The following is a 21,546-nucleotide window of genomic DNA, read 5'->3' on the forward strand; positions in this document are numbered from 1 at the left end:
TGGAAGTCTGGCAGCAGTCAGCCTTCTCCAGAGCCAGCACCTCCTCGTACAAGCAGAGTGACTCCCTCATAGGTTCCCACATTGTGCTGTAATTTGCACTTGTTTGGAGAGTCTCAGAGGTTAAATCCAGCCCCCAGCTTCCCATCTCACTTCCTGGAAAAACAGGCTAACTGACTGCCTCTGCCCTACTCCCAGCTCTCCAATCATCACAGCAGCTATTTGCTCCAAGTGTTTCCTGGATCTTGACACCAATATCCTACAGACTGGCAGTATGCAAGTTCTCAGAGCATTTTTATACTCACCAGAGAAATAGACGAGTGCTCCTGCAGGTACATGGAAGCCAGTCCAGACACAGAAACTCAGGTGCAGACATTTAATCCCCCCAACACACATTGTGAAGTTTCCACCTCCTTACAAAATAGTGATGATGCTTCTGATTCCTCCTGCATGCCTGTGCCTTTATTAGCCTTTGCTCTGTTCCCTCCTACACACTTTGGATTTGTTTGATGTGTTTAATGTCTTCTGTAGCTCTCCCTGCATGCACACACCTGCAGGCCCCTTCCCGACTTCAAATTCTTCCACATGGGAGCAATGAGAAAATGGACTAACAGCATTTGCTATTCTTTAGCCTTCTGGGGCAGCACACCACACATGGAGCAAACCTGATGCTATTCACAATGTCTTCATCCACAGGAGCCAAAAGGGGGGTCCTGGCCTACTCAGAAGTCTACAGGGTTTCACCAGGCACAGATTTTCAGTCCACTCTTGTAGCTTGTAACAGTTTTAGAGCAAAGGGAGGTGACTAAAATGCAGTCTGATACTCTATTCACTCACCACAGAGTGGCTGAGAGCCTACATTTCTTATACACTTCTGGAATACCAAGGCAGATTTACTTCTAATGGGAGTGTTCAGTGATGTTGTGATGATTTTCCCTCCTCAATTAGCACCTCCTGTTAGTCTTCCCAGACATTTCAGCTGCAATATGCATATCCCCATTTCCTCCTCCCCCTCTTGCAGATGTCTCTCAGCCACTGACAGCAGCAGCTATGAGGAGAGGAAAAATATGAGATACCCAAAATCCAGGAAAGCAACGAGTACCTTCAATGGATGTAGTTCAGGATTTAGTGAAATGTGATCTCTTCCTGACTAAGGATTTCCCCCCTTAACAGGAGAAGATGAAAAGCCTCTCTTACTGTTAGCTGTGCAGGGCTCCTCCATACAGCTATCCATGTTCCCAAACCCCCTGTGTCTTGAGGGCCCCAGCAGACTGACATAATTATGGCGCAAATGTCACCGATGGACTCAGCAATAAACAGAGCATGACAGAGATCTGTTCAGCTCACATAAACTTTACAACCCTATAAATACCATACCCATAAGAGACCACAACCATAAAATACAGAGAACAACTACAGAGATTTCATGTGAGAATAAACATACATCAGTGGACAGAGAACTCACTGTTTGGAGCATTAAATAAAGGATATCAGGAGCTCCCCAGCAGCCCCTGGATGAGTGGTTCCATTACCTGTCCTGCTGGTGGCTTCTCCATCCGAAAAGTCAGATCTCTTTCAACCAAAAGCAGTACTCCATGAATACAATGAGGATCTATGTCCTACAACAGAACAGAGCGCAAATCCGTTACCAATCTGCCTGGGATGCTGAAGAGAATATACCAAACCAGGTTTGTACCTGAGATTGTAATTTATTCTTCAAATGTATTTATGAAGCCGGGAAGGCAGACACCAAGTATCAGGGAGGCCATTCTACAGAGCACCAAGGCTATGTCCTTAAGGTAGTTTTGCTTCAGACCAACTAGTCCTGAAGTATTTAAGGAAGCAATGAAAGAGGTTGTGTCTTGTGTGTACTAAAAAAAGCTCTGCCTTCTACAAAGGGAAGTGTGTCAGGAGGAGGAAAAAAAGAACCATGTTCAGTGTCCAAGTTTTTTCTTGATAACTTTCCTGGTCACTTCTGCTCACTGAAAGGAAGTTGGTTTTTGCTTTTTGGTTTGTTTTTTGGGTTTGGTTTTTTTTTTTTTCTGTTTTGTTTTTTTCCCCCACAGCGCCAAAAATGTCGTCGTGTCTTTACTTACTGCCAACTCACAATCAAGGACTTGCATCCTGTTGCTACTGTTAAACCGACAGAAATTCCAAATACAAGGGATGTCTGGCAGCTGTAGTTCAAACTCTGTGATCCAGGAGCAGCTCTCCCATTATAGAAGCACTCTACAGGGAAGTGAGAAATAGGCACAGAAAGCGACAGCAGGAAGAGGGAAACGCAGCAGAAAGATCCAGACCATGGAGATAGGGCCCACTATATACATCATGTCTGGACCAGGATAGCAAGGAGAACAGCCATTTAAGCTGTCAATCCACATGGTTAAATAAAAGCGGTCCCATCTGGATGTCTCCTAGATGGTCTTTGCCTCTACAAACATCTCTGAAACTGTCAAGCAACAAATCCTTTCCAGTATTGCTCAAGCTGCAAGGAACCTGCCACACAGCAGGCCATGACAGCAAGGGAAATCTGTTTAAATAAATGGCTCCAGCAGTGTTTAGGGTTAAATACCCAGCACAAGCAGCAGAGACAGAGCCAGGGGCAAGTGGACCAGCAGAGGCTGAGCAAAGTAACCTGACACTGGGCCCAGTACAGCAATTAAGAAACAATGCCAACACAAGGAGACCCAATTCTGCAAGTGAAAGCCAGCAGAGATTCCAGAGCAGAGGAAAAGACCTTTCTCTCATCTAGTCCTAAAACAGGATCCTTCTGAACAGGCGAAAGGGTGTGTGTGTGTGTGTGTGAGATTCCAACTGAAAGACATTCCAAAAATGTGAGAGGTTTTTAAGTCTTCTCAGATCCTTTTCTCCAAAGCAAATTATTCACACTTTCACTGTTATCTGAACACTGATCTAAAGGCTAAAAAGAATTTATTGCATATCAGGCTGTATTAGGTAAATACTGAAGCTCATCTGATGAGAGGATGAGGAGGTATTACAGCTGCATCAGCTCTGAATTTGCCTGCTAAAAAGCACTGAAGGATGAAGACTAGCCACAGTTTCAAGACAGATCATGGCACTAAATAAAGTTATTCTTTCACAACCCCTCTTCTACTCCAACAGTCATGAGATGTGCAATCTGAGTGAGGGATAAAGGTAGTGATGGTGTAACATGAGGTTACAACAGTCAAAACACTCACTTGCTTGTTCATTACTCCTGAAAATAGAAACTGAAAAACAATTCAAAAATAAAGCTGTCCGGGGAGAATTTCAGGATTTTCCAATCCAAGAAGTGATAGCTCCAAAGAAATCAAGTATTTTTCACCGTATTTTTTTCTTTACACAGATGAAGAGAAGTCAGTCTCATCCCGAACTGATGATACAATCTGAATTGACTAAAACAGTTTACAGGAGTGCCTTGGGAGACAGGCAGAGCTGGAAGCAGCAGGATGCTACTCACAGAAACTTTCCTGCAGCTTTCTCCAATCTCTTACCACCTTTGCTAACAAAACCATCTAACTGGAAGCAAAGAAACAGAGTCCCACACACGTAAGTGAACTCCTCACCTCCCAAAAAAGGCACAGTGGTGACAGCATAGAATAGAGGGGCATCAACAGGAGCTCGAAAAGCACTAGGGTAAATACCCATCCTTTATATTATTATTCTTTAGAAAAAGAATTAGATATTTTCTTCCATCTTTCTCAGTTTGAAGTTTCAGTCTTCTGGCTTCCTGGCCCAAACAGAAGCCCATGGCCAGACTTAACACTGGCACAGTTTGAAGCACAGGCTGCCAGGAATGCCTGTGCAGATGGGAGAGTCCCCAGATACCATGTTCAATCTCAAAGTGACCACTTGTAAGGGAGTGGTAGGATGTCCCTGGTCTTTAGCTTCAGGCCAAGGTCCTCCAGACTTCTGCAGTAACAGGGCATGCAAATATACCTCTTGAACAGAAAGGTTTGTGCAGAACTTTTCGGCCTTCAATGCCTACTGTATCTTGTTGTCATCATAAACAGACTCTTCCCTTCCCAATCCAACACACAGATGCAGATTACAGAATTAAATGTTCACACCGATATGCGAAATAATCTCACTCTATAAAGACTCAGGCAGAGGGAAATTCCACAGATTCCACTGTTCGTGCCTTGCCTACTCACTGACCAAGGGATCAGCCCAGCACTACTGAGCAACAAAGTTCCTGTGAACAGGTCCCACAGCATAGAGCTTACCGGTGACAACCTCTGACCAAACATCACAGCAGCATTTACCTCTGCAAAAATCCCTGCTCCAAAGCATCATTACACAGCTTCCCACAGAACAAGCATGATCTACTGCAGCATGTACACACTGCACACTTCCCTTCCACCTCCGTACAGAGCTGCCAGAGTTCCTTCTTGCTCCTTCCTGGGTTAGCTCTGCTGCAGTGCTTTATTCTGCCCCTGCTCCCAGTGCCGTCTAGGACAGAAGGATTTCCCAGCCACCATAGTCTAAGAAGAAAGGAGGAAGAAAGTCTTGCAGAACACAACTCCCCTCACCCTGAAGGCAGAGAGGGTGCAAAGCTTTCCCCAGTTTACGAAGTGGCCCTAGACAGTGCAACTGGCAGTCTCCCAGTGCTGTAGGGAAAGCTACCTCCAAGTATCAAAAGTTATCTATTAGCACTTAAAATGCCTGTCCACACATTTATTCCAGAAATATAGAAGAAAGAAGTACTTCCTCAGACTGACAGATCTTGGCCCAGAAACACACAGGATCAAAGTCTTCCCTACTCAGGGAGATTCTCTGGGGTTAACAGATCTGACCACAGCAGCAGGAAGGGACTCTGCACTGGGGTAGCTGATCTGTGCCTGCCCACTGTGAAGCAGTGCTCCTCACTGCTCAGGAGGAAAACGTCCCTTCAAAATTGAACAAGCAACACTGCATCTCAACATTTAACAGATTCCACGCACGTTATCATAGTAGGCTTCACAAGAGCCATGAAAATATAATCCTGTTGAATTAGAGCGCAGAACAGCAGAGAAATGAGCTCCACAGACAGTCTGCCAGAGATAAGAGACGTTGGGAAGATGTCTCAGGGATTTCAGAAAGGAACCCCTCAAGGAGATGATCTGTTCTGTGACCTTATAGGCATAACACACAGTCTGTGCTTCTGCATCCACAGGCCAGCAAACTTTGCTGTGCTCTAGAAGGCTTAGCTTGCCCCACTGTGTTTACAGTGAGTTTTTCCTATTTCTCTGTCCTTGTTTCAGAGCAGATGAGAGTACTGCTGGGGGATCACAGAGGTAAACACTAAGGATCTCCAAAAGGCTCAGAGGAGCCAGGGGATTATTCCTGTGCCATAACCAGAATCTGAGCTAGCTGAACAGGTCTCATTTACTGAGTCTGCAGGAGAGTCAGGGTAAGGATCAAAAACCCACAAGCAGAGTAATCAAGCCTCTGTCAGTCACTGTTACCTGGAGCACACATTAGGCTCTAGCAATCTGTCTTGCAGCACATTAATCCCTGTTAACTGTTGCACCACCCTGATAAGGAGGTGCTCAGAGCCAAACAGTCATCACAGCAGGATATTAGAGGCACTGCAAAAAGCTTCCCCGGCCACCTCCTTTCAGAGGGTGGGACACTTAAGGTTAGAATGCCTTTATTCCTGACAGGCTTGTATGAGACTGGGGAACCAAAAAGCAAATTGTGTCGCAACATGTTGCCAATTACCAACTCATCCCACTAAGACAACTATATAACCAGGGGCAGTGAAACGCTCAAAAGCTCTAGGAAGCCCACTGCCATGTGAGCACAGCATAAAAGAGAAGATAAATTGCTTGTTACCTCTGCAGAACTGAGCAGGGCACCAGATCATTCCTTCACCACAGAGAATGAGCACACTGCACTGATAGAGCTCACAGCTCCACCCAGCCCAGGAAGCAGGACAGACCTCTGACTCAGCCCCAACACTCAGATGTGGCACTGAAGCACACAAACCACTCAGACACCAGCTTCATTAAAACATTGCCCTGTTCCAGTTTGCAGAGTTTGAGTCCTCAGAGACCTAAACTCTGATTTAAAAGGAACACCTGCTTAAACAAGATTAGTCATAGCTACAACCCAGCATCTCCTTGGCTTTCTAACAGCAGGAGATAGCTTCTATCTGGCAGCAGAGGCAACACAACCCACTTGCTTTCCAAGTGACTGATATGAAAGCCTTTGACCTGAAGCACTATAGAGTTACAGCATGTCTGATTCCAATCATTCACCGACAGCCACATCAACAGCTGCATGGGTTCTTCCACCTGGCATGACAAGCACTGCCCTGCCCTGCCCTTCCCTCTGTAGCAGGCAGAGGCCTCTCTTCCTCTCTTCTCTATGGTGGGCAAAAATCACTGCATATTTCACACAGTCCTTCCATGTGGGGACAACAGCTCCAAGCATGACAATTCATGACAGTGTTTAGACTTGGGTACAGGCTGTTAGCACAGAGATGGAAGCAAATTTGGAGGGGTGGGGAGGAGTCTTCTCCCCTAACTCAGACTTGCTTAGGTGTTTTGCTTTGTCTGCAGTCTGGCAAGTCTAGGTCATCCTCCTGAAACAGGGCTGGGTACGTAGCTCCACCTCCCCAAGCCAACTCAAAGCCAGGTGGCAGATGGAGACATAAGCAGCAGATGGAGATGTAACATGCAACCAAGATGGCAAGCCAGCTAGTGTTCCTTTGCCCAAGCTCAAGGCTCACCTGCAATATGCTGAATGCCTTGAAGAGAGCAGGAACTGGTGAACAGCGACGAGCATCCACAAGAACAGTCAAACCCAAAGCCTGACATTCTGGTCTGCAAGGACAGAGAAAAAGAGGTCAAGTTTGTCGCCAATGAAAATCAACAAGACTATGGAAACAGAACCCACAGTCATGACAGAGTGAAAAAAAAGTCATACGTTAATGGCTCTATAAGGACAGGGAAACTAACTGGCCACCTTCTAACCAAAATATATACACGTGGAAACCATCACCTGGATTACTCAGTTTTTACCTTTGCTATTTCCACCTGAACTTTCCATTTCTCCAATTCCTAGGACATATCTCACAGATCACAAAGGTGCCGATAACCACTCTGTGTAACCCACAGAGGAAAACTAGTCCTTCCTAATTGCATGCAGGGATAAGCTTGACCCAGCTACACTGCTTCACAACAACCACCATTCTGGATCAGACCCAACATCTATCTTGCCCAGAATCAGATTTGAAGGGAGAAGCATAAGAAACAAACCATGAGTACCAGAAGCTTTCTCACGGATTAAGCATGCTCCCTTTATCAATGGTTTACAGGCCTCAAAACAAAACAAAAAACCCAAACCAAAACAAATCACTGAGTTAGCTTCACCTCTTACTATTCTAATCATCTAAAAGCAAAACAAAGTCTCAGTAGAGCCTGAGATGAGATGCCGGGGGGTGGTGGGGTGGTGGTGGAGAAGAACATCATAGTGAAAGGAAGAGTAGCTGCAGCAAACTCCAGCCTGCAGACTCCAAAACCAATTGTCAAACAGATATCAAGGCAGATTTTTCTCAACCCCTGCAGATTCTACCCCCGCTCCCAGGTTGGAGACCTGGCCCTAAAATATCATGTCACTGTGTCATGGAGCTGCTGCATGACTGACACATCTCATTTTCTGAGCTAATGAAGGATAGCAAGAACGGCTTGTATTCATAGCAGTGTATGAAAACGTTCAGTACATACCCAATACTATCACACCACGTGCACAAGGCACATACAGAATAGCCAAAGTGCTTACTGAACACGAGCCCCTTCACCCTAGCAGGAGATCCCCATCTGTACAGTTTCAGGACTGTCTGGACCAGATTACTGGGCCAATAAAGTCACCCATTCCACTCACTGCCTTGGCTTCCACCCCCCCAAAAGGCAAAGCAGACATGGCAGCAGCTGTCCACCCTGCCAGCCCAAGAGTGTTACAAACCTTGGGATGCTATGCAAGTACAGAAGAAGGCGTACAAGCTCAGTGGTATTGCAGTGAGGGTTTAACCAGGCTGTGTTCCTTGTTGTTATTATGGCCACTGCACGTCCCGATTTATCTCTGGTACCTGTAAAAAGAGGGGGGGGGGGGGGGGGAGGAGGAAGTCCACAAAGAAGTCAGAGCCTTGTGTTCCAGGTGTGTATGCCTCATGTTCCCCTACTCTCACTCCATCACCTTCCTAGTAATGCTCCACAGAACTTGATATAGTATATGTTGCAGATTGTGGTAGGCTATACACACACTTCCAAAATACCAAAATGCTGCTGAGCTCTGCTTGTCATTTTCTTATGGTAGTATCAAATCTGGACTACTCTCTTCTACCCAAACACACATTCTTCATAAAAGATGGCTGAAGTTGGCTAATGAGGACTCAACCTTGCCAGAAGAGCAAGAACCTCAAATTCAAGATAAATAATCTCACCTCCGCTTATGTTACAATATTCACATTGCTGTCAGACAAGAGAATGCAGACAGGTTTGCAGAACATGTGCTACCTAATGAGACCAGGCACCAGCACTGCAGGCTGAGCTTAGCACATAACCAGACATCTCCTGGGAGCCAAGCCCCGAGCTCCTCCTCAGAGGCTGCAGAGCGGACAGCCCAGGAGCACACTACTGCCCGCCTACAGCTCTGACAAGGGCAGAGTTGGTGCCAGGCTTTCATTAGTTTCAGAGCCATTTCAGTGCCATTTCTGGGATGACGTCCAGCCTCCTCTCCAGATGCAAAGGAGAGGTAAAGAGCAGGCAGACGTATCGCTTTGGAGACCCGGAGCTGCCTCTGCCATTCAAAAGCAGGCAGTGCCCGTGCAGCGAGCCCACTCAAGGGACCAGTGCACTGCGCTCACCCATGGTCACCGGGAAGGAGAAGAGTAGGGACTACACCTCTGTTGTGTGAACAGTAATTCACAAGAACAGGAGCCATTTCCTGGCATACAGATTGAATGAGAGAGGGGAAAAAAAATCCCAAGCACAAGACAAAACCAGAGGCTGACAGAGAGCTGTGTCTTTCTGTCTCTTCTGAACTTTATTGCTGCCACAGGAGATACCATCCTAGACCATGTCTCTTCCCATCCCAGAGACAAGCATGTGAGTTGACAGGTAAAACAGATACAGATGGACAGCCCCAAGCACAGAAAACTGCCCTGGTGTGATCTCAATCTGTCACTAGGAAGTGACTTGAGTAAGGGCCACAGACACAGATGGGCATCATTTAGAAGCAGGGCTTTCTCCCTCTCAGGGACCAGAACTGTGACACAGGCTTGCCCCTGCTAACAGCAGGGACAAAATCTTTCATCATCTGTGTGATTCAGAGGGAGTTCTATTACTCTTGAAATACTGTATTCTGGATGCTGTATAATCAAAGAACTGGAGAGAAATTAGAAAAATCTTATTAATATACCTTGTTTCATAAGCTAAGGGGATCATCAGAAAATAAGAAAAATCAAAGCACTCAATTCCTAGAAAAATTACTCAATAACCAGGCTAAGTAAAAACATTCTTACTCTAAGCAGCATCTTTTGTTCATCAGGGAGGCTAGACATCACCAGGACTTGATTAAACCTTGAACTTCCATATAGGAGCCTGGGAATTGCCTGATCAGGTCAAAAAAGCAACCACAGCCACCACGGCTAGGTCTCCAACAGCAGCATAACCAGATGATTCAAGAGCAGAATGCAGAATTGAAACTCTTCTGAAAGGAAGATTTCTACCTAACTTCATCAGCTACTAGTTTATTACCTCTTACTCACTATGCATTATAAAAGTTATCCTTTCTAATGTATTTATTCTATCGCTACCGATGTCTAGCATAAAGCATTTAACCGAGTGGTGAGTGCATTCCCCCAGGTGTGAGGATTGCCCAGTGAAATCCAAATGGCAACACGAGAGATGTCAGTCAAATCTGATACTGCTTCTAAAGCAAACATGATTCCTCCCTTAGATGGAAACTCTCTTGGAAGTGGTAACAAACCCAGACCTTGTTTCTTCAATGAATTTCAAAGGCATATCCCTTCATCCCATATTCAAATGTATCTGCCTCGTTTAACAGTGGTATATTATGGTAGGAATCTGTGACAAAGGAAGCAGCTAGAGCATTAGATCACAGTCAGGCTTGTACAATAGCATGGACCATGAGCTTCTCTTAAAGACGGGTCTCTCAAACACTGTAATTTTTTGGCTGTTGTACATCCAACCTGATCGACAGATCAGAAGATTAGAAATCCTCCTTTCAAATTTGTTCTAACAATTTACCTCCAAATGCCAGGTTACATGTTTGAATGAAATATAACTCTGCCCTGCACTTGGTTTCTCGTTTCATCTTTTTCCAGAAGACTGGAAAAGTCTTATTTCCCTTTTTTCCTTCCCTGCATAAAAGTATTTTCACCTTGTTCTCAATCATCTTATGAGATAAACAACCTTCCAGTCCCTTGCCATAAGATATCCAATTCAGTTACAAGAAAGAGATGTCACCCTTTCCTGCACCACCTCCAATATTCACCATTTCCTTTTAGAACAAAAGCATCAGAACAGTCCAGACGATTTGAGAGGCATCACCAACAAGCACACAGGTAAAAAAATCAGTTCCCGAATCTGGCTAGTCATCCCCTCTCCTTCACGCAGCTGAGGTCAAAATTGCTCTTGCAGCATCAGCACTGAGTGGGAAAACATTGTGCTGCCCTTCTGCTCTCCTTCCCAATTACTGCACAGGTCTGCCTGATCTCTTCTGTGCTCTCTCTGGCCAATTTTCAACTCATATGTGGCTCCTGAGCAGACTGAATGTAGCTCTCTTCCTGCCCCACACTGGACAACCCTCTTACTGGCTGTGGAAGGAAGAAAGCCCACAGGGGCTGCTTATGCAGGCGCTGCCAAACGGCTGTTTCGCACTGGAGAGGTAGATCTCACTTCCTCTGCTTTACTTCATATTTGGTTAAACACAAAGGCCTCTTGTGTGGGCCCTGCACACCAAGCAATGCTGGCTGCTCTGTCCAACAGCCTCAGCTTTGTTTAACACTCTGCCAATATTTGTCCCATGCAGAAGTTTTATCTGCAATGATTTGATACTTGCTGCCATATCAGATGCAAACACTGAATAACGTTTGACCTACAACTGATCTCAGCAGAACAATTCTGGGAAGTCCTCCCTTGATAGCTAGTTTTGTCATCTGCTATTTAGCTACTCTGCCATTCATCCCACGCATTGCTCATCCACACTTCATTGGGATATTTCTTCTCAACACTATGTGTCATGAAATCAAATGTTTTCTAAAAATGTTATATCTAGGCAGCTACATTTAATCAACCAAACTTCTAATTACCAAGAATAAAACTGGTTTTACAAGAGCACTGTCAAATAGCACCTTCTACATTCCTATCCTTTAATTATCTACCAAGTGAATCAAGTTTCTATTGTTTAGGCCAGGTCTGATGTCAGGCCCACCAGCCCATCATTAGCTGCACCCTCACCCTTCTCTTTTTGAGCTACCGGTATGAGCCCATGGATTTGGCATTTCTGACTCATATACACTTGGTTAACATTTTGAGACTCCTGGGAGCACATTAACATTACTTCCGTGAGAGGAAAGTTCTACTTCCTGTCCTTCCCATCCAGAAACTTTAGAGGATTCAAGAAGCATTGCTTCTGGAGAGGTTTGGGGTGAAAGAAATGGAATTGGCACCACTCTGCAGTGCTGCAGAGGCTCACCTCCCTTGCCCTCCTACAAAACCACACTTCCCAGATACATTCTAGCTCAGCTACTCACCAGGCAGGCAGGCAACTCCGCTCCTGAGCACTTCTGGGTTCACATCCTTGACTATACTAGGTCCAGACCGACCACCCCAGGCAGTCCCAGAAGCTGGGGATGTTGGGGGAGTAATAGGTGTTGAGGTTTCCTCCAGAGCACTGACTTTACTCACTGGTTTCAACACATCTGTGCCAGCTGCTTCTTTTCTCATCTCTGCCTCTTCTGACACCATCCCTGTAAGACAAGCAGCAGTCAGAAGCTGGAGCAGAGCTCCACCCAAGAGGTCCCAGGGAAGTACCAGACTGGGGAGGGACATGTCCCCAGTCCCAGCACTCTGCAACCTCTCCAGCCCTTGTGCCAGTAGCATGCATATTCCAAAACTGGTTATAACATTAATACTACCGTAATTAAAAAAAAAAAAAATAAATAAACCAATATATTGTGAAGTTTGCAAGTTACAAAAACTCAATTCAGATCAGGATTACTGTAGTCAAAGTCATGTTTCAAGGTAACATAGCAAGCAGTACATGTCTGCTCACAGCATGAAAGTCTGGCGCAGTGCAAGTCCCTGGCTAAGCTCCAGCAGCTTGAGCATGCTGAAATGATAAACCAGCTTCTGACAGGGAGAGCTACTCCATCAGAGCAGAATTACTCCCCCAACACCACTTTCAGATTAGTTCCTGAAAATAAGAAGTCAACTCGAGGCTGACAAATCAGCTGGAAATTAGCCAGAAGACCATGTTCTGCTCATCCAAACTTTTTAAATTAACAGTTCATGTGAAAGTCAGAAACCTATTTTAAAACCCTGAAGAACAGGATGATTACACCAATCAGCTCTATTTGAGAACTGGAGAAATGCTTCCTTTGCCTGACACCTCAGCTCTAAACGACAAGTTATCAGAATCAATTATTTCTAAAATTAAAGATCTTAGCTACTACATGGAAACTAATGCTAGTTTTATCAAGTTTCGATTTTCATGTAAAAGTAGCTGGAGAGAAGATAAAAAAAAACCCTAATGCATAGGAATTCCCCACTTCCCAACACTGTAAGAATTAAAAGCCAGCAACACATCTTCAACAATACATCTTTAGCATCCTAAGTACACAGCTAGGCTATCCCACTGTTTGACAGAAACATACACTAAATAAAAGGTTACACTTCACTGTAAATCCTGATATTTCAATATCTACCAACAAAAATAATCAACCTTTTTTTTTTAGGAAAATAAGAGAGTGGAGTATTTATTTGCTTGCTATGAAGTCAGACATTTTAATTGCTTTTTAAAATTGACTTCAACCAACCTACCTTCCTGCTGCATCAACAATGCTGACACTTGACTCAGTTTATTTACTAACAGATTCCAATACTTCATTAAAGAGCAGGACCAGGAACAAAGCAGTCCTTGAAGTGGCTTTCAATACAAGTTTTAGCACTGAAGGAGATTTACAGGTTGAGGCTCAGCCCAAACTGCTTTCAAAATTGCTAAAGTGGGTGAGAGAAGCGCCCTGAGCAGCATGGCTCACTGTGAAAAATTATCCAACGGCGGGGGGGAATCTAGGAGGGGCTCTAGAGCTCTGTACCACTGAGGCCATGATGGAGTAGCTGCTCATTACTCTTTGGTAACACCCCTCTTGAGGCAGCATCCCTGCGATCCAGCTTGGCATCTGCTGCATTTGACCTCGTAAGTGGCCATGATGGCTTCAGGGCTCTGCAGAGTTCTGGGACACATCAGCGCTCAGTTCTGTTCCTAATACTACCTCAGCCTCCACTTTCCAGTGATGCAAGAGGTCATTCGCCTTGGACAACACTGCTAGATCTTCCTGAAGCAGCATTTTAGAGGGGCACTGATCTCCCATAAATGGGAGATCTTGAAGATCACAGTCATGTAAGTCATGCCCCAAAGGTTTTGCATTAAGGGCCGATAGACTTTCTAGGAGAACAGCGTGATCTTCTCAAGGAGCTGTAAGGCCTGGCAATAGACAGAACCATGGTTTGTAGTAAAGGAATCTGAATTAAACAAAGCAAGCCTGCAAAGAGGACCAAAAGGCGGCATTTAAAGAAGACATGAAAGGGAACATAGCTGTATTGAAGGTACCACAGCAGGGCAAGAGAAAGACAAATGTACATGGCAGCCCGGCCTTGGATATCTCTTAGGAATGAGGTAGCAGCTCCCAAAAGCTAGAAGAAAGAAACATTTCGCTCAGCCCACCAGATTGGGTGGTGCGCGTACTGGGGCTTTTCAGCCCCAGGGAAACCTTACTGGAGTTGTGCAGCCTTCAGACTACGTACATCTTGCCCAAACACCCCCTTCCCTGAGTTTCTCGGGCTCAGTTCAGATCTGCAGTCCCCACCTCCCTCCAAACAGGCCCAAACACACTGTTTATTATTTGCAGTCTGGGGTGGAGGCACTTACTAAAGCGGAAATTGTAGAATGCGGAGGATTAAATCAAAAAGCAAATTGAGAACTGGGACATCTGAATTTGCCATGTTTGCAGGTTCCACCTTTCCCCGAGGTTAAGGAAGCGGTAGAGAAGGATTTGCTTGTGTGCATTTCAAAGAGACATTAGCATTTTTCCTGCAAAGTGCCTGGGCACCAGTATCATGTATGCTAACATCATCTAGTAACAGGAAGCAGGAACGGAATGCCCTAACAGGTGCTGCTGAATATGCCCCAGTGTGGCTTTCAGACAATTTCTTGAATAGCAAGATTTTCCTACTCCCAAAATATAGGAATTCTTCCCAGAGCTGCAAAGTTTCAAAATTCACCTTCACTTAAGGTTAGTCATTAGGGGAAAACAGCAGTCACATTATCTGTGAATGGAACCATGGTAAATTTTAAGTCAACTCAAAACAGCTCACAATTGAGTCAAAAGCTTTCTAAGTTAGATCATATTTGTGCAGAAAATAAGCTTACTGGGAGTGGGAAGAAGGGGAGAGAATTAAGGGACAAGGAAAAATCTGCAGAAACAGCAAACTCAGATGCCCCAGTTCTGAATGTGTATTTTGACATAATCTACAATGTCTGCCATAACAAGCAAGCCCCTCCACCCCACAGAGCAAATCGTGTGTCTGCTCACTACCAGTGAGGTGTGAACTGCAGATCTGAACTGACCCAGTAAAGCTTAAGCTTTGCTGTTGTTCATATTTTAGGCAAGATACAGTTTCCAATCATAGGAGCAAAATGGCCCCAACAAGAAACAGTTACAGAGAAATCAACTCACCTACAGACTGACTGGCTAGGAAAGTCCATTTGTAGGACATTTGCTTCACTTCGTAATTTTATCTCAAAATTATCTTGTTATTATATCTCTGAGGGCTCAATGGGGCTAGATAAGGGGATGGCTTGTTTGGATCTCAAAGCAATCAAATGTAATTGAATGGATTAAGCTTATTGTAGTTCCAGCTATAGTGTTTAAGAAATACTCCCGGCATTAACAGGTATTTGAGCTGCCCTGTAACTTAAAGAGTTTGGTTGGTTGGTCGGTTTGGGGGGTTTTCCTGGTTGTTTCTTTTGCTTTACAAACTCTGAAATAACAGGGTTGGGGTTTTTTTAACTGCAATGCCAAAATTTATCATCATCATAACTGGGCCATGAATGTCACTTCAGCCAAAACCCCATTAACATTTAAATTGTCTTTCATGAAAAACAAACTCCACACATACCCCAAAGGGGTCTGTAATTGCTGACATCAGCAGCGGCCAAGACTCGTCCTGTGGAGCTGCGAGAACATCACACTTCATGAGCTGGACCTGGCTAATTTTAGACAGAAGAGATGGGAACACTGAACAAGCAGCCACTAAAGTCACGAGGAAAGCGTACACCCAGCACTTGACACAGCTTAGGTTTTCTGAGGTCCAGTTCTGTGCAAACAAAGTCAAGCCAGGTTCAGCTTGGTCAGGGGAATGGATACTCACGACGTGGTTATTTACTGGCATACATCCCCCAAGAGCTACAGATAGGCAGAGGGTGACCTCTTTTTTCCTGCTCATGGTGGTAGATGCTCAGAGACACACTTCAGAAACAGCAGCTTTTGAGCTGACCCCTCCATTTCACAGAAGAGAAATGCTTGTCACTCCAAAAGTATCAGAAATGTCTGGCAACCATAGGCTTGTCTAATCATGGAATTAAAATATTTTGCTGCAGATGTTAATGAAATTTCATTTCAATCAACAGACACTTTAGCTCCATTAGAAGGTCACACTAAGGCATCAGGTAAAATGTGACTTTTGGACACCTGAGAAAGGGTTTGCAGCCAAATGGAGTAGTGCTGCAGCAGTGATGTAGGCTCCTATCCACACAATTTAGGCCCATCCCAAGATGATCAGCTCTCGATCTGTTCCTCCACTGGGTCAGACACGCTCCAGCAATGTGAGTCTGTACCGCCGACCCTTTCAAGAGTCCTCAATCCAATATTTCAAGCTGGGTAATTTTCCTAGCCAGGGGTCTCAGGGAAGGAGAGCTGTTGAACTGGAATGGCATGTTTCACCCGCCCCCGCTGCACACACGCTCCTCAATGTGATCTGCATATCTAGCTACATCTTTCCAGACTCAGCAGAGCTAGACAAAGCCAACAACGAGTCCATGCGGTTATACACTGCCTGCTTACAGTCTGGTGCCAAAGGCAGAGAGACCTGGATTGCCTGTTCAGTTCCTTCTGAAGGAGCACGGCTCCAGCACAGGACCCCAGGCATCAAGAATTCTGGGCAATACCTGCTTGAACATATCTTTTGAGTTGAAGTTAAATGCTTGATTTCTCTGTGCTCTCCCACTCAAGTTAAACAGCTCCTACTTGAAATGTAACCAAGCCAAAGAAAGCATGCCAGAGGGGAAGGGAGGGAAGAGGAGGGGAATCCCTCAACTCCAAGGTTTGCTTCTTAAATCAGTTACCAGCACACGCATTTGTTGATCTTCAGGTCATGTTACACGGCTTGTATTTTGCTGTGGCATCCACTGCTGCTTCTCTTGCCACAACTATCTTCCCAAAGCCAATTTTCAACTATGAAGACTTGCATAGTTAAACATTCTCTTCTCATGCATTCCTATTGCATGCACCCATTAATGTGCACACGATGAACATAACGGGTGGAGACAGCCAGCAATCAGATTAACTGAAATTAGAAGTCTCCTACACTGGAACTTTGTTCTGTACTGATGTAAATTTGAAAAGAACTATTAAACAAAATACCTGCAATAAACCCACCTATGAAGGGAAAGCTACTTTCAAGCCACAAAATGACAACTTAATCACCTTCCTGTAGTTTGTGCTATTAGCCCAAAGCCTCCCAGCAGACATACTTGTCAGTGGTACCTCTTGAGGACTTTGTTTTCAATCCACCTTATCAAACAGATAAACACACAAACATCCAACTGCTGTACCTTTAGGAGATGATGCCCTAGGAGCTGCCTCTTGGTGGGAGTGCAGAATGGTGGGCTCTGTATGCCCCTCAGCAGGTCCTGAGGACAGTGGTCCAACCTCCAGTTCCTCTTCAATGGATTCCAGTGTTTTTAAGGCTATAGTAATTGATTTTTCCCCATAAGAAAAACTTTCCCGGTTCTCCTCCCCTTCACACAAGTCCTGTACTGCAACACACTCTGGTTTCAGCACAGAGTTCTCTTCACTTTTACTGTCCTGGTTTTCTGCCAGTCTTTGTGGTTCCTCATACCTCTCTCCAGACCTGTGGGTTCTGAATTGACTTGAGCCTTCTGCTTGTGCATCAGAGCCCATCAAAGAGTCACTGGTGTTTAATTGTTCTGCTGTCTGATCACCCTCTGCTGACAGGGCAGCTTGGAGTAGTATGGCTTCTTCATCTTTCTTATGTTGACAGGCAGAGACCTCTTGCTCTTCACCATCTGACAAGACTCCATCTATAGGAGCTTTGACAGAATAGTGACTATGACTTGTCTGATTCTCATTTACAGTCAATATTTGTTCAATCTCTTTGACTTCCTCTGGGCTGCCCCTTCTTCCCAGCTCAAATGCATCTACTTCTCCTTGGTTCTGTTCTGGAGGATTTAATGGAGAACTAAGATTTGCTTCCTGATCACTGCAGAACGCACCGACTGCTCCTACATCTGCCATGCTCCCTGAAGGAGAGCCTCTCTCCACACCTACATCTGAACTCTCAGCTGTGACAAGCAATGTAGTGGCCTGGACTGGCACAACACTTTCACTGACATTCTGGCAAGAAACATCAGAACCTTCCTTCAGTGTGCAACATGATCCCGAAGGCCCAAGGACAGGCACAGGAGAGGCATCCATCCATGTCACCTCATTTTGACCCTCGGTCAGTGGTTCTCCATGTACTCTCAGTATCACCTCCTTTTTAGCAGCAGTAGCATCTAGAATTGTTTCTGGGCTCTGCTCCGATTTTCCAACACCAAGATTTCCACTGGGACCATCACTTTCTCCTTCCATGTTTCCAGGAGCACCTGGCATTTGTGCTTTGCAGTTGACACCATCTCCAGCACACACGTCGCTGTAGCTGCACAGTGCATAGCGCCAATCAACTGAGTGTTCGCTGTGGGTCTCCTGCTCTGCAGATGAATCCTCTGCACTGCAGGCAAGAGACTCAACCACAGGAAACCTATTCCCCGTGTTTCCAGGACCACCCGATATCAGCTGACCTTCTGGAGACAGTTCTCCATGTGCCATCATTTTGTCGCTTTCTAATGGAATTACATTTTTGAGAACTTCTGTAGGAGAAGTCCTCAGAGTGTCCATTTGACAGTGCTCCTTCTGCATAAGTGCTGACTGAATCAAGTTCTTGGAGTAGGTACTGTCTTGAATGACAATAAACCTGTGTTTGCCTTTAGACGCATTCACTCGTGTTCTGGGCTGAGTTAGATAATTTAAAGCTAACGATTGGGTTAAAGAGCCTGTTTGTGGTCCAAACCTGGGCAGTGAAACTTCCGTCAGCTCAACGTACTCTCCTTCAAGGTCACTTTTCAAGTTCTCTTGAGGCATAGGACTTGTACAAACACCATTAACAAGAGCTTCACTTAACTGAGGAGCTGTGTTGCTAATGACCAGGTTGCCTCGATTTGGACTTTGCTCCTGTAGATACTGAGATCTTAGGTCTGGTGAACTGCATTCAGCATGGTCCATGGAGAGGCACAAAATTGAACGTCCCTCTGTTATTTCTGGAGAGATGATACTGTTTTCAATTATTTTTGGTTTATTAATAAATTCAGGATTAACCACTTTATCCCAGGGGACACGAAATATTTTATCATCAGTGGTTAGTAAACAATTTTCCAGTGCTATACCCATCCGCTCTCCATTGAAAGTACTCAACCATTCCAGAGTAAAAATAGAGGTATAGGAAACTTCTGGAATCACAACTTCCTCTACATTATGCTTGTCTTTTGCCAAATATTTCAGTACAATCCGTGGAGACTTCTTCAGATAGGGGACCACCTGCAGGTAGAAGTCACCAGGCTTCAAGATTCGCCAGTCAATGGAAGCCAGCTGGACTACAATCTTCTCATGAATACACAGGGGCCAGCCCTCATGGCGAAACAGCAAGCCACAGTACTGCACCTAGGGAGAAAAGAGAAAGTGTTTTCAGCATCAGGAATAGAGCTCAGCTCAAGCTTTTGGATAAGAAAGATCAATGCTTCTCTTTCACAGCTGTAGCAATAGAACAGTTGAATTTAGGGTCTTTCGTTATTAGTGTAGGGGAGCCTTTCACACTGAGGTCTTCTCTTTAAAAAGCAGAAATGAGAAAAGCTACCAACACAAATCATCAGTATCTCAGAATCTGAATATGAACCAATGAGCTGCCAGAAGTCTCAGCCCTGTTTTAAAGCTGGGTCAGCACCGACAGGCAGATGTCTAAGCCCCAGAACCCCAGTGAGTTCTCACCTCCCAGGGCTCAAGCCAGGAGACCCTGTCTCTACCTCATTTCTGACTCATTAGGACTGACTGGACTGATCAAGAAAGTAAAAATTCAGACCATACAGCATCCCTATCCAAGTGCCATCAGGGAAGGGCAGGCAGACAGCAGTCTGCTTACAACACACAGACAAAACCCACTGTCCTCAACTAAAGATCATCCACAGCCTTAATAGAGCAGGTGGCAAATAATACATATCATTTCCAGGGCATCCACGGTGAGCTCTAGGTTGTACCGGGTGCACCCAATACCAACCTGCCAGAAGGAGGCTGTAGATGCAGAAAGCTCATTGCACAGGATGCCGCCAGTCAGCCTGGCACTACAAAGTGTCTTTTCTCTGATGAGGCAGTGTTGGGTCTTCAGACTGAAGTCTGCTGGAAGGGAGGTAATGAAAAGCTTTGCTGATGAGGGAAGGCGGAATGAAAATGCCAAGGTATGTCTGAGGACTTGGTTTTTTCCCTAACATGCTTTGCTGAAGTATTGAGCATGTTCCACCTAATTTTCATTAAACCAAATTGAAGAGCATGCAGCCAGGCAAAAAGCATCACTCATCTGGTGCCATTAAGAGCCTATGCATGACAGGTGGAGACAAGTTACATGAGATGCAGCAGCAAGAGATGGCTGCAACTGACCAGTCAACAGGAGGAGATACTGGGAAGACAAAGCAGGAGAAAGAAGGCAGCAAACGAGGAAAGCATAGCAGAACTACAGAGAAAGAAAGCAAGTCCCATCAGCAAGCTGACAGGAACAACACTTAACATACCAGAGATTTCCTTGTTCCCAAAATGCAGCAGCACTCGGGACAAGTCTCAGACAAATCCCAATCAAATAAAAGAAGTGAAGTTTCATGGCTGAACTGACTTGACTCAATTATTTACAGCTTTATCACCACTTCAAAAAAATAAAAATCACTGCTTTGAACTTGCTTCTGCTTGGGTAAAGTAAGATTTAAATTGAGCCATGACATAAGCCATTGGTTTCATGACTAATTTCATCTTTCTCTGTCAGGACAAGGGTTAGGTAGGATTCACCTGTATCAGATGCAATACTTAAATTAGAAAGCTGTCATCTGGAAGCCCAAAGACTTTACTATTGGCAGCATTAGACTGCAGACATTTTACCATGTTTTTCTTACATGGTCACATGGAAGTCTTGACAGAGAAAGCAATTTATAAAAACGCTGTATTCTGCAGGCGAGACGGATGGAAGAAGAAAATACTTTAATTCAAATATTTTGCCATATAGCTGAGAAAACACAGAATTGGAAGGAACCTCCTGGATCCTCACACACCTCAAAACAACAGGTAATGGCATCAAGTAATTTCTTTCCAATGGTCACCAAGCTCTACCTTCAGTCCAGGCAGGTTTCTCACCTTCACTGCACCTGATGCAAAGTTGCTCAAAGGCTTGGAAGCCCAAATCCTCCTTCAGATTCAGTAATTCCTCCTCCTCAACCCTGGAGCCTATTCTCTGGATGTGTTCCCATTGCTTAAAATTATTAAGCCATGTCACATCACCTTAGCACATCTCCCTTGATAATCTCATAGGCCTGCCTGAAGCACCTCCTTAGTGATGCTTTTTTATTTTCAAAAATAACACATTTCTTTGTTGTACTTTTACATTGTGCTAAGCATTGCAAAACACTACATATAATGGCACCAACACTTCCCAACTGTGCTAGAAGCATCCCTTAAAGCTAAGCTAACACTTCTCTTCCAGTCATGCCCCTACAGTAATCCAGTCACCTTCTAGTTTTTCTTTCCAAACTGCAGAACCCTAGTTCACAACAGAAATTCTGCCTATTAATTTGTGGAGGCACATGCTTGTCCTCCGCATCTACCGTTATAAAAACTTAAGTACAAAGTTTTAGAGCTCATCTTGTGCAATACATTTATCACCCTTCTCC

The 21,546-nt window shown here is 44.8% G+C and overlaps 1 protein-coding gene across 4 annotated transcripts in view; it reads right to left on the reverse strand.

Annotated features, from left to right (window-relative positions):
• Positions 1-21,546, reverse strand: part of PLEKHG4 (pleckstrin homology and RhoGEF domain containing G4) — a 90,949-nt gene that overhangs the window by 48,805 nt on the left and 20,598 nt on the right. For all 4 annotated transcript variants that reach the window (XM_032985350.2, XM_032985348.2, XM_032985349.2 and 1 more), the window contains exons 3-7: positions 17,122-19,285; positions 11,762-11,977; positions 7,948-8,071; positions 6,713-6,806; positions 1,530-1,616 (exon numbers count right to left, since the gene is read on the reverse strand). In XM_032985350.2, coding sequence (XP_032841241.2) covers positions 1,530-1,616; positions 6,713-6,806; positions 7,948-8,071; positions 11,762-11,977; positions 17,122-19,285 — 2,685 coding nt within the window. The remainder of the gene's footprint in view (positions 1-1,529; positions 1,617-6,712; positions 6,807-7,947; positions 8,072-11,761; positions 11,978-17,121; positions 19,286-21,546) is intronic.

This window comes from Tyto alba, unplaced genomic scaffold (assembly GCF_018691265.1).
Source record: "Tyto alba isolate M040663 unplaced genomic scaffold, T.alba_DEE_v4.0 Super-Scaffold_26, whole genome shotgun sequence".
NCBI classification, from domain to species: domain Eukaryota; kingdom Metazoa; phylum Chordata; class Aves; order Strigiformes; family Tytonidae; genus Tyto; species Tyto alba.